The sequence below is a fragment of the Rhinolophus ferrumequinum genome, chromosome 24, assembly GCF_004115265.2.
Source record: "Rhinolophus ferrumequinum isolate MPI-CBG mRhiFer1 chromosome 24, mRhiFer1_v1.p, whole genome shotgun sequence".
Taxonomy (NCBI): Eukaryota; Metazoa; Chordata; class Mammalia; order Chiroptera; family Rhinolophidae; genus Rhinolophus; species Rhinolophus ferrumequinum.
In genome coordinates this window covers 44485668-44498811 of record NC_046307.1, presented here as the reverse complement: position 1 = coordinate 44498811, position 13144 = coordinate 44485668, and the positions used below count along the sequence as shown (strand labels likewise).

At 56.9% G+C, this 13144-nt stretch overlaps 2 protein-coding genes across 4 annotated transcripts in view; one reads left to right on the top strand and one right to left on the bottom strand.

The window, feature by feature from the left end:
* The window catches only part of PRKAR1B (protein kinase cAMP-dependent type I regulatory subunit beta), an 88816-nt gene extending 81296 nt beyond the window's left edge, over positions 1-7520 (bottom strand). Inside the window, exon 1 of one of the 3 annotated variants that reach the window (XM_033095948.1) lies at positions 7378-7520. In XM_033095948.1, coding sequence (XP_032951839.1) covers positions 7378-7489 — 112 coding nt within the window. In that variant the 5' untranslated portion in view covers positions 7490-7520. The other 2 variants (XM_033095950.1, XM_033095951.1) reach the window with 2 other exon arrangements.
* DNAAF5 (dynein axonemal assembly factor 5) overlaps positions 7478-13144 on the top strand; it is a 32451-nt gene continuing 26784 nt past the window's right edge. The window contains exons 1-2 of the mRNA XM_033095947.1: positions 7478-8513; positions 10545-10729. Coding sequence (XP_032951838.1) covers positions 7508-8513; positions 10545-10729 — 1191 coding nt within the window. The 5' untranslated portion in view covers positions 7478-7507. The remainder of the gene's footprint in view (positions 8514-10544; positions 10730-13144) is intronic.

The following is a 13144-nucleotide window of genomic DNA, read 5'->3' as shown; positions in this document are numbered from 1 at the left end:
TGTGCTCAGAACCAGGGACCGCTGTGACATGACCACGGGGCCCAGCTTTCTGTTGCACTCGTCCTGCTGAGTGTCGGCAGGGACGGCAGCAGCCTCACCTCCACGGAGCTGTGCGCCGCTGGGAAAATCCCTGGGCTCCGAGAAACCCGACGGCAGGCGCCGGGGCGCCTCCGCGTCCAGCACCCACTATGTGCGCGCCCCTGCGTCCATCCCAACCCTCTAAGGACAACTGTGTGAAAGATAAATAGGTCCCAGACTCGCTGGTCCTGAGATCTCCAGAGACCAGGGAGATGGAGGGGTCCTGTCACAGGGGGCGGAGAGGGTTGCAGCTTCTTAAGAAAAGAAGGGAAAAAGGAAACCAAGTGAAACCCAGCTGAGGGCCTTCTGGAAGGAAGGAACCCGGAGAACAATGGCAGGGCTGCGCCTTCTCAGCCCCGCGCTTTGGACTAAGCCACAATGATGGGCCGGAACCGGCCGCCCCGCGCCCCGCACCCAGCCACCCGGACCCAGGCCTGCACCCCCTCCGCGGGTCTCCCACCCCTGCTGGGACCTCCCCACCCCCTCCCAGGCCCGCCCACACCCCCGCTGCAGGCCGGCGCCCCGGGCCTCAGCGTACGAACCACGACGCGCCGCGGGCCCAGGTCCATCCACCCGGGCAGGGGCTCCCCAAGGCCCACATTTCCTAGGGCCTCCGGGCAGGACGGGGGTTGCGGCGAAGACCCCCACCTCAGCCCGCGTACCTAGATGCTCAGCGTCTGAGGCCAGAGGCGGCTGCGCAGGGACGCGGGGACGTGCGGACGCGGGGACGTTGAGCGGTGCCCGCACTGCAGCTGCGCCGCCCTCCGCCCGCCCCTGCTCGCGCGCTGGTTTCCTCCAGCACCAGCCTCCCCTCCGCCCACACTCCCACCTCCCATCCCCACCGAGTCTGCCTCCCACACCCCGGCTGCCCCCAACTCCCCAAGGACCGACCTCGCCCCTCTCCCCTCTCCCGCAGGTTTCCCCTCACCCCTAGCCTCTCCGGTTTCCTCCTCCCACTCTCCCCGCCCCCCTTTCGGGCCTCCTCCCTGACCCCCCATCCCCTCGCTCCCCTCTTGGCCCTGAGGGGCTGCACTACAAGCCTAGACAGGCCTAGTGTAGGGCAGACAGACCCACAGACCGTGCGCAGCCAGGCCAGGACCACCACCCCTGCGCCTGCCCCCCACTCCCTTTGCCTCCTCATCGCCCTCCACTGGAGACCCTGTGATGGCCACCCTGGCTGATTGCAGCCCATGGGGACTGGAAGTGATAGCCAGGGCCTCCCGCGGCTCACACCTGGGGTGTCACATCTACAGGTGTACACAGCACCCATCCTCCGGAGTCTGTCTCCAACTCAGGGCCGGAAGTCGTGGCCAGGTGGGCCCAGGCCACTCCAGGGAGAGGCGAACTGATTTCCTTTTCCTGGTGAAGGGAACCAGCTTCACCCAGATGCCCCAGCGGGAAAGCACGGGGTCATTCTAAATCCTTTCCACTACCCACAGGTGTCCAGGGAATCAGGCCTACAGAGCCGCTTGGTGACTTCCTAATCCACGAGCCCAGAAAAGGACATTGTTCTTCTTATATTACTGTTGCCCAACGGCATGTTTTCTCCCCATCCTGCCAGGGTGGTGGCAGAACTTCTTGTCAGTCAGTTGGGGGTCCCCACGTTTTCCCGAGTGGTCTAAATACCAAGAGGAGGGCAGACAGCCTAGGCTTTGAGCAGGAAGACATCTGTTCCTGTCCTTGCTCATCTATCCCCTTCTCATCTGTCCATACTCACTGGTTCCCTGCTTACCTGTCCACTCACCTGTCCCCTTTTCACCTGTCCCTGGTCACCTGTCTACAGAGGTACACCACAGGTTGGCTGGCCTTGCCCAACATGCTTTTTCCTGTCAGCAGGAACAGGAAGGAACAGGCCACACTCAGGTGTGCAAACCAGGTGGAGCTCCTTTCTTGTTTCCCCAGCCCTGTACTCAACATGCCTCCGGAACCCCTCCCCCCTCAGGCATACTCACACCTGTGCTGGTCACACCTACTGGAAGAGAGACATTTTGGGAATTACAGTCCAGTCTCGTCTGAATCAAAACTTCACCCCACCACCACTTTAAATCTCTGGCTGTCTCTCAGCTCAGGCCTGCCCAGAAATGCGGCAGACCAGCTCTATATTCTCCCACCCCTCCTCTCCTCTCCTCCCCTCCCCCCATTACTTCTGGCCCCTCCAGGTTGGCTTGGGGAACCAACAGAAAACAGAAAAGGGCCCAGTTTCACCTGACAGACTTTGGGGGATCGACACTCCACGGCTGGCTTTTGCTCTCAGCACTTTCTGGGGGGCTCTGGAGGTCTCCTGCCGGGACCTCCCCCACACACTGTTCCTGGGATGGGGTGACCCTCTGAGGACAGTCTTCAGATCCCAAGACACCCCCCCATACACACACCCTCATTGTGGCAGATGCTTCACCCTGGCAGAGCCCCCTGGCAAAGTGTCCTTGCAAGTCAAGGAGCTCCCAGGTTCAGGGGGCTGGCGGTCGCCTGCGTGCTCTAGCCCACCAGAAACCTGGTCCCTTGGCCTCTCTCAGGTGTGCCTCCTGGCAGCAGCCAGCAGAAATCAGGGAGCTCACGTGCGCGTGGAAGCAGGTACTCTGAGCCCAGCTCAGGTGAGGCCCGGCCTGATCCCGACGCACAGACGGGGAGACAGCCAGTGTGTGTGATGCTAAACAACCATGTCTGTGGTAACTCGTCAGGCAGCAATTGAAAATAAATCACGTGAATCAAGAAGAGGCCCAGCTTTATGTCTGGGTTGGTGCTATAGAATGAATGTGTGTGTGTCCCCAGAGTCCCATGTGAAATCCTGGCCCCCAGTGTAACGGTGTTGGGGGGTATGGCTTTGAAGTGACTAGGTCATGGGGTGGGGCCCTCATGAGTGCAATTAGTGTCCTTATAAAAGAGCCCCCAGGGAGCTCTTTGTCCCTTCTGCCACGTGGTGACACAGTGAGGAGGTGCCAGCTATGAACTGGGTAGGGGTGGGGGGCTCACCAGACACCAGATGTGCTGGTGCCTTGATCTTGGACTTCCAGCCTCCAGACTGTGAGACATAAATGTCTGTCGTTTGTAAGTCGCCTGTCTGTGCAATTCTGTCACAGCTGCCTGAGCTGACTGACACAGGAGGCGGCATGCAGTATCAAGCAACGCCACACGTGAACGTACATTGTAAGGATAAAAGAAACAAATACTACGAACCTGGCATACGAATGAATAAACATTAAGGGATCAGAACAGAGTCCAAAAATAAACCCAAATATTTGTAGGAATTTTGTTTGTGACAAAGGTGGCAGTGTGTAGCAGAGGGGAAAATACTGATTCAATAGTTTGGAGAGAACTAAAAAGCCAACCAGGAAAACAATTAAGTTGGACCCCTATTCACTCTTTTTATACAGATTAAGTTTCAGGTGAATCAAAGATTTAAACATAAAAATCGAAATTATAAAACTAACAGAAGAAAAGTTGGGAAAATATTTTATAATCTTAGGGCAGAGGCCACCTTTCTAAGCATAATACAAAATACAGGAGCCATAAATGTAAAAATTGATATACTCAACTACATAAAAACGAAACTTGTGTGTTAAAAAATACATTCAAAAGACAGACAAAAGAAATATACACTACAAACGGCTAACTTCCTTCAAATAAGAACAATGCAAACTAAAACTAAGAACAACGCAAATTAAAACTACAGAGATACTATATTTTGCCTATCAGGTTAGCAAAAATCTCAGTCTGCTAATATTGTTTTGGCAGGGGTGTGGGAAATCAGGGTGCTCATGCCTTGTTGGTGGGGGTGTGAAATGACACGGCCTTATGGAGAGCAGACATTGAAACACACACACCGTTTATTCTAGCAGTTCCACTTTGCTGAATTTACTGGTAATTTGATAAAACTTATCAGCACTGCAGTGACTATCCTTACTCATGCATTTTTCTGCACGGGGCAAATATATCTGTATACTTTTCCAAGTGCACAAAAATGCATGAAATGAAACTAAATATCCACCAACAAGGTCTGATGGAATATATTAGGACACATCCAGATAGAGGAATAAAATACAGCTGTCAAAAAGGACAGAGCAGCTGTGTGAACTAACATTAAATGATCTCCAAGGTATCTTTAAGTGAAAGAAAAACACGCTATGAAACTGCACAGTGTGTGACCATTTAAGGGGTGAAAGGACCTATCAGTATATGCTCATTCAGGCACACCTCCTGGAAGGGTCCTGAAGACACTAGTGACAGAGGCTGCCTCTGGGAGGGGACTGAAGTCTGAGGCAGAGGGAGAGAGGGGGCTTGCTAGTTACTGTGTCCTTGGGCACCTGTGAATCTTGTACTATACTCACGTATTACCTATTCTAAAATTAGTTCCTTTTCTTTACGTTTTTAAAATCTTCCAAGAAAACATGGAGAATCCACAATACTCATTATTTTAACTCTCCCCAAACTACACTCAAGCCACAATAAACGGGCTTTGTTTTGAAAGGCCCAAATCCCTACACACTGGGAGACCTGGAGAAGACAACCCTGACAGAGTGTGGAAACCTGAAAGGACAGTCGTGGACTTACTGGAACCAAGAGGCTGAAATATAAGACAGCCAAGGGGAGGGGAACGTCCAATTCCTACCACAACCCTCCAGATAACTCCGAAGTGACAGCAAATGGGGGGGTGGATTCATGCCTCAGGGTGATGCATTCTCAACAGAGAGTAAGGTGGTCTCTAGCCTGGGGGACACAGTCTAGTGGAGGGAGGGGGAGCCACTCTGGAAATGGATGGTCACCAGATGTCACAGCGAGCCACGGACCCCCACTTGAGGCCATCTCCATCCCTCCCGAGCCACATGCAATCTTCTCTGGAGAGCCCAACCAGTTCACCCACAGCCAAGCTCAGAGTAACGTTCTTCCCGAGCTCAGCGCTTCTCACCGGCTCCTTGGTTTCCACTGGCAGGCCTGTGACAACAGTGGAGTGATGCCGCATGCCTCCTCAGGCGAGGTAAAAAGGTGACACTGCCTTGCCCGTCTTTGTCTGATCTCGGGGCCCTTGCCTTTAGAACCCGTCCATCTTGCTGTGAGGAGGCCCAAACTGGCCACGTGGAGAGGAGCTGCGGCCCCCAGCGACAGCCAGCACTGATGGCTGGACACGTGAGGGCCGGCAGCAGACATGTCCAACCCCAGCCTTCAGCGAGGCCCACCCACCACCTCAGTCCACGTCGGGACCCTTGGAATCGATTTAGTAAGTGCCATTGTCACAGTCACTGAGTACTCCTGGGGTGAAGGTTATTGTTTGATCGCTGGGACCTACCCCAAGACCAGGGTGCCTCACCAGACCGTCCCCTGCCGAGCTGGCGCCTCCCAGTGTGGTTTCTGTGGAAGCACCACTGTCTGTCTGTGAGCCAGGCCCCAACCCAAGTCCTCACCTCCCTCCCACTCAGCCCGAATCCTTGCCAAGTTCTACCAGCTTTTCTACAACGTAACTCAGCACCCACAACCCATAGGCACTTTAGCCCCAGCCAGCGCCACCTCTCGTCCCTGTGGAGGATGGCAGCCTCCCGGCCCGCCTCCCTCCTGCTGAGACCTCTTCAGGGGCCCCTTTCCACAGAGCCTCACAGAAGGTGAGTCCAGGCACAGCCCCAAGCCGCCGAGGGCCCAGCGATGGCCACAGCGCCGCTCGCTCCCTCCGCCCGCCCTGCTCCCCACAACCTCGATCCTCAGAGCCCACTTCAGGTGTCTTCTCCAGAAGCCTGCCCTGCGCTCAGGGCTCACTCACGTCACAACTGCATCTCTTTGCGTTGTCACTTGACTAGCTGTCTCCCCACCAGACCATCAATTCCAGGAGAAGGAACTCTTATCTGCTTTGACTCACCGCTGTGTTCCTGTGCCGCGAAGAATGTCCAGACATGTCACATGTCCCATAAATATTTGTTGGACGAAACAATAAATGAGTCAGCGGAGTGTTATTTGCTAAGATCAGTTTATTGCACTTGTTTAAACAACACACTTTATACTACATGTGACCGGGCCACAGAACCACGGACCTGGACTAGAACTGGGGGTCCCTCCCTCCTTATCTCACCGGCTCTTTGAAATTTAGTCAGCAGAGGAAGTCCCTGTCTGCCGCTGCTGTACCCCTGGACAGCTCCATCACCTTCTGGCTCAAACGCAGACTTCAGAGCTCTACAGTTAAGATACAGAGCGACTGTCACCTCAGTCACGGTAAGCACCCAGTACCATGAACAATCAAACCTCCAAACTCGATTTAGACAGTTAAAACATTTCCCTCCTCCCCCAGAGGTCCGTTTGCTCCCCCCCCCCCCCCCCCCCCCCCCCCCGCCTCCATCCACCGTCCCCAAACTTGACCTTTCCCGCATCAGAACAACCTCTGGCTACTAGAATTCCCAGAAATGTATGTCCTCTCAGTTCTGGAAGCCTGACGTCCGAGACGAAGGTGTAGGCAGGGATGGCGCCACTGAGGGGTGAGGAGGCGTTCCAGGCCTCCCGCCCGTTCCCGTGGTGTTCTCCTGGCTGCTGTGTCTATCTCCAAATTCCCCTTTTGTAGGGACAGCAGTCCTAGTGGATTAGGGCCCATCCTAACGACCTCACTTTACCTCCATTTTCTCTGTAAAGGTCCTGTCTCTAAGAAGGTCACCTGCGAGGTCCTGGGGGTTAAGGTCCCAACACAGGAACTTTGAAGGCCTCAATGCAGCGCAGGCCCCGCCCGCGCAGGCCCCGCCCCGCCCGCGCAGGCCCCGCCCCGCCCGCGCAGGCCCCGCCCGCGCTGTCAGTTCCCACCCGAGGGACCTCGCCTCCCCCCTCGCCCTTCACCTGGTTAACTCTTACTTAGCCTTCGTACTTCATCTCTCCAATCACTTCCTCTGGGAAGCTCTCCCACTCTAGATCAAATTTCCTGGCCATCCATTCCCTCAGGCCCATCATAATTCTGCATTAATGCGAGCATTCACTTAATACCTACCTCCTGTCACTAGACGGTAAGAACCGAGACTGCAGGGGCCGCGAGAGGTTTCCACGTCATCGTATCTCAGGTGCCTCCGTGCGGCCCAACACAGGCCCGTCGGAGGCACGAATGAAACCGGCTCACCGCAGGCCACCTGAGGGTACTTAAAACACCACTTTTCCAAACAAACGTCAGCAACTACCAAAACGGGGGGTCGAGTCCAAAACAAAGTTCAGTTCTTAAATTTAAGGGCATTTTGCTTACTTCAAGCTCATTAACGGCGCTGTCACGGCCAGGAGCTGCTTGGGCGGCAGGTGCGGGCTTCCCGGCTGCAGCGGGCGGTCAGATCCGCGCGCCGACAAACTTACCGGTGCGGCTTCTCGCAGGCTGTTCACCGCCGCGCCAGCGCCTGGACTGTTCCCTCGGGGGCACGAACGCTGCGTGTCCTGAGACCACGGGGTGCCCAGGCCCCGGGGGCATAAGCCGCTGCCCGCCGGAATGCTTTCTGGAACGGACCTCCCGAAACTCGGGAATGTGCAGCCGCGCGGAGCAGGGGGCGCGCCGACTCCGTCTTCCGTGTTCTTTCCGCAGGCCAGGCCGGCATGGAGCCCGGCAGGTGGCTCACGTTCTCCGGCCGCGGTTCTGCCATCTGAGCGATGGGAGCGACCGCTTGCGGTGAGCGGCCGGCGCCCCGCACGGCGCCAGCGCCCCAGGTCCCGCGGCTGCCGCGGTCCCTCGCCCCCACCCTCCGTCCCGGCCGTGTCGCGTCCGCTCCTCGAGCCGCCAATCAACTTGCGTTCGGAGCCAACCGGAAGACTGGCCGTAATCCGCGTCGCTGCCGTCGTAAAAGTGCAGATCTCCCCGGCGACGGGCAACGCGGGGAAGATGGCGGCACTGGTGGCGACGGAGGCCGCGGCGCCCCCGGGCCCCGCCGAGGCGGTCGAGACGGCGGAGGCGGCGGAGCTGAGCCGCGCCCTGAGCCGCCTGCTGCCCGGGCTGGAGACCGACAGCAAGCTGGGTCGGCGGCGCGCGCTGGAGGCGCTGCAGCGTGCGCTGGAGGCGGTGCTGCCCGAGGCGCCGGCCGCCGACCCCGCCGGCGCGGCCGCCGCCTTCCAGGGCCCCTGGGCGCGCCTGCTGCTGCCGCGCCTGTTGCGCTGCCTGGCCGACCCGGCCGAGGGCTGCCGCGCGCTGGCCGCGCACCTGCTGGGCCTGGGCCTGCGGCGCGCCGCGCGGCCCCGCGACGCCCTGCCGCGCCTGCTGCCCGCGCTCTCGGCGCGCCTGGCCAGCCCCGAGCCCGCGCGCCGCCCGCCGCCCGAGGCCTGCGAGGAGCTGCGCCTGGCGCTCGTGCAGCTGCTCCGCCTGGCCGTGGACCTCTGCGGCGCCGCGCTCGCGCCCCACCTGGACGACGCGGTGCGCGTGCTACGCTGCACGCTGCTCGACCCCTTCGCCGCTGTGCGCCGGGAGAGCTGCGAGTGCGCCGCGAGCCTGGCGCGCGCCACGCCAGGTGCGCTTCCCGCGGTGGGGGCGGGGGCCCAGCTCGCGGGAGGGGGAGGCGCGCTCCGCCCCCACGCCTGCCGGGGGTCGCCCCAGCGCGGCGCCGAGCCGGGGTCCCCTCCGGGACCCGTTTCCATCCCGTGGTTCTCAAAAAGCAAATTTCTGGAGACCACCGCTGAAATTTTAGTGGGTCTGGGATGGGCTGCGTTCTGATAGCTGCCCCTCGCCGGGGTGACTAACCCAGGTGGTTAAAGGAACACACTTTGAGAAACACCGCTGGTCCGTCATTTCCCTACGGAGTCCACCCATCTTCTCTGTGGCTTGGACCGCTGTCCTAAATGGAGGGAGGCCGCTTCTACTCTCGCTTCCCTTTAATCCAAATTCCATTATTTTAAAAACACTGATCTGATGAGGACAGTCTCTTTATCTAAGTAGCCATTTCTGCAGGATCTTGCCCCAGTCACCTATCTTCCTGTCTCAGGCTGGGGTGTAAAATGGTAGAGAAAGCACCTACTTAGACCTGTTGAGAAGGCTTCCAGGAGGAGGGAACATTTAAGTGGAAGACCTGCGGAGGGGGGGTCAGGAGGAAGCAAACATTGAGGAATAAGCTTGTCAGGTCCCAGGAGCAAAAAGGAGGCCCAGGTGACTGGGGGGGGGGGGGTGAGGCGTGTGGTGGGGGGGTTGAATATCGTATTAAGTGCAGTGGGAGCCAGTGGAGAAGGAGCCTGTAAGGCTCAGGTTCTGGTATTTAGGAGATCACTCTGGTGCTTGTGGAGAAGGGATTATAGTCGTGGCAGTGGAGGAAATGAGGAAGCCAGTGGGGGCCAAAATCCATATTTAGACGAAGTTGGCTTGGACTTGGGTGAGGCAGTCTGCTAATGGAGATGTGGAAAACCGACCGGGTGTTTGGAAGGTAGAGCTGATAGGATTTCCTGTTGAATTCCGAAGGGGGTGAGGGAGGAAGAGGTTTGGATGGACAGGAGACAGAGAAAGCGGGGCCTAAGGTAATATCGAGGTTTCCATTTTGCGTCATGTTAACTTTGGATTCAGACAATGCAGAATTCTAGTGGAGCTGGGGGAGAGGCGTGGGCTGGAGATAGGCTTGGAATCGCAAGCTGTTAGTGCACTTCTCATTGGCTCTCAACTGCCTCCCCCTGGTCCGGGCACCAGCTACAGGAGCTGCTTCTCATTGCTTTCCAGCCTTTGTGTGTTCCCTCCCTGGAAGTTCCGGGAAGGCAAGAGAGTCTCTCTGTGCCCCCAGCACCGAACACAGTGCCTGCCAGGAGGAGGTGCTCCCTGATTATTGAGAGAAGGAGTATTCCTTCTGCTTGAAGCACCTCCCATGTCAGCACGCTCCCTCTGCCCCGCCACCCTGGTGCGGCCCTCTCTGGATCCCCGCCACACTGGGCAGCATTGGATCAAGAGCTTACCCAGAGCATTACTGAAATAGTGACCTCACAGATGGGCCTCAAGCAGATGGAACCAAGGCCACAAGTCCAAAACCAGAAGGTCAGCCTGGCTGTCCTGAAGACCCTCTGGTTCTGACTTCCTGGGAGGACCTTACAAATAGGAAGTGCTGTGGCTTTGCCTAAAGCAAGCGACGCTTGTCCAGTTTCCTGCAGTAGTGCTGGGCGTCTGGCTTCGGGCACAGCTGGATGTAGGTACTTGGACAGTGTCCTCCTGGCTCAGTTTCTTTCTTTTGGTCAGTGTCCCTCTCAGGCACCCACTGTAGCTGTCAGCAGCTTCAGGCTCTACTGTCTTCAGCTGAGGTGCACTCAAGCCTCCAGCCTTTTCTCTGATTCCCCAAGCCTGAGTCGCAGAGGTGCTGTTTGGGTTGCACTCCTGTTCCTGCACCTGGCCTGGTGCTGGGTGTGCCAAGCTGCGCTTCGCGGGCCTGAAGCTCGTGCCATAGGGGCATGGGTGGGGGACGAGGGAAGGCCCACAGCGCAGTGGCCTACCCTCCTGGGCGTCCACGAGGCTGGGCTGGGCAGAGGCGCGGAGGGAGCAGCCCTGGTAACTGCTGGCTTTCCCCGTCCCCCAGATCACTTCCACATGCAGTCGGAGTCTCTGATTGGCCCCCTGATGCAGACCATCTCCCACCAGCACTGGAAGGTCCGGGTGGCCGTCATCGAGGCCACAGGCACGGTGATCCAGTTCGGCAGCGGGAAGTCAGTGGATGACGTGCTTCCTCACTTTGCTCAGCGGCTCTTTGACGATGTCCCCCAGGTAAGGGGAGGTCCTCTGGGCAGTCCCTTTTCCTGACTGGAAGCAAGCATGCTGGTGTGGTACACATGACTCACTTCCTTCTCCTTCTTTAAGGTGTTAACGTTACACCACATGCCCTGTCATCCATTCCTGCTTCACTTCTTTGAGAAACTGGGAAGAGCTCAGTTGTCTGAATACATTTGCCATTCTTAATTCCAAGGCCTTAATTCCAAAGAGGAGGAAAAACGTCAGTGCTGTGTGCTCCCGGTTTGTAGAAGCATCCTTAACGAGTGCCTCCATCAAGGTGGACTCAGTGGAGGGGCCACAGTGGTTGGCAAACCAGACCTGGGAGGAGAAGGACAGTGGCAGGGTAACTCGTTCCATTGGGCTTTGGGTCCTGCTGAGAGATAGACAGGCAGGCAGGCAGGCAGACGGAGATCAGAATACTGGCTTTTTTGTTGGCAGAAGCCAGGTCCAAGGGCGTCTTGAATCTGAGGCCACAGCTGCTAAAGTGTCCCAAGGAGCAGAAGGCCGGCTGCAGCTGGCAGGCTCTCTCCCAGAGGGAGGGAACCTGGAGGGGAGCACATCCTGGTGGTCACGTGCGGTAGGAGGGGGAGCAAAAGCCTTCCAGAGTTAAAGTGCCCCTGCCGTGGCCACCCCAGGCCATTCCACATCGTGCCATGTAATGCACGCCCTGCGTGGTAGCGTGGCCCCTGATGGCAGAAATGCCAGCCCTGGGCACAGAGCCCTGTGCCAGGGTGTCTTTTCCAAACACCGTCTCACTTAGTCCTCACAGATGTTTTCACGGCTGCTACTTCCATTTCCTGAGGTCTGAGATCTGTGATGCGTTCAGGGTCACCCAGCTAGAGCCAGCCTCCAGGCTCGGACTTGGTGACACCGGACTGCTCTGTGGCACTGCCCTGCCTCCCAACCACAGGCACACTGGGTTTCTCCCCAGTGACTTTTTTTCGTTTTTTAAAAAGTTTTGTTAATCTGTAATTGCCATACTACACAATTTATCTATTTAAAGTATTGGAAATTTTTGATATATGACACTTAATTTTTAAAAATTTTGGTAAAATATACATAACATAAAATTTGCTGTTTTTAATTAAAAATATCAAAAAAATTAGAAAGGAAAAAAATGCCGTTTTTACCATTTTTCAGTACATCATTCTGTGGCATTAAGTACATTTACAGGGGTGCGCAGTCATCCCCACTGACCAAAACTTTTCATCATCCCAAAGAGAAACCATCAAGCAGTAACTCCCTCTCCCCCGCCCCAGCCTCTGATAACCTGTAATCTGCCTCTGAGTTTGTGTATTCTGCATATTTCATATAAGTCGAATCAGTATATGATCTGCTGTGAGTGGCCTTTCTCACTGAGCACGGCGTCCTCAGGGCTCATCCGGGTCGTGGCGTGTGTCAGTGCCTCATGCCTCACTCCCTTTTCAGCCTGGGTCACACCTGTTATGTGGGTATTCCCGGAGTTCCCGTCGTGGGCACTTGGGTTGTTGGCACCTCTTGGCTGTGTGGATATGCTTTCAGGCTGTGGATGGACAGAGGCCAGTCTGAACTCTGCTTCACTTCTTTGGCTCTACACCGAGCAGTGAGACGGCTGGGTCCTGCGGCCGTGGCATTCAGCGTGCTGAGACCACCACATACTTCTGCACAGCCGCTGCATTTCTCATGCCCTCGGCAATGCACTGCGGTCTCACAACACTGCTGTTCTCAGATTTTTGTTGTTTGTTTACAGCCGTCCTAGTGGGTGTGAAGGGCAGCTCGTGGCTTTGATTTGCATTTCCCTGGCGTTATGATATGGAACATCTGGTCCTGTGCTTACCGCCAGGTTGTGTGTTTTACCCGCCGTGACATTCAGCTTCATGACTCAAAATACAGTTCTGCTCTGTTGGCATGAGTGCGCAGGCAGACTGAGAGAGTCCCATGTGTGTCCCAATTACACAGAAAGGTTAAAGGTCCTGACCACCTATGTGGAAGGGATCCTAACCTTTTCGGCCCTGCTTCCTGTCCTACTTCCAGCCTGAGGGAAGCAGGGGGACTGGTGGGGAGGGGTGGGCTTGGCTTCAGTTCAGGATGAGCTGTGCCTCTCGGCAGGAGGCAGACTTCCCAGAGGGAAATAGTGTGAAGGTGGCCGGATGAGGGTGTCACTCCAGGCTTTACGGGGCCAGGACAGAAGCCCTGACTCAGTGGCATGTCCGTGACATCATGTACCAGGTCCAGGCATGGCACAGCACATGCCCCTTGTTGGCTTCCTCCTCCCGCTTCTCCCTGAGTTGCAGTGAGGCTGCCGGTGGGGGCTGATTTGGAGACGGGGACCCTCAGTCTGTCTCGTAGGGCCAGCTGGTGGGGATTGACACTGTGCACCACTGGCTCCCTCCTGGTAGCCTGTCCTGGAGCTGGCGCAGGGTCAGCACG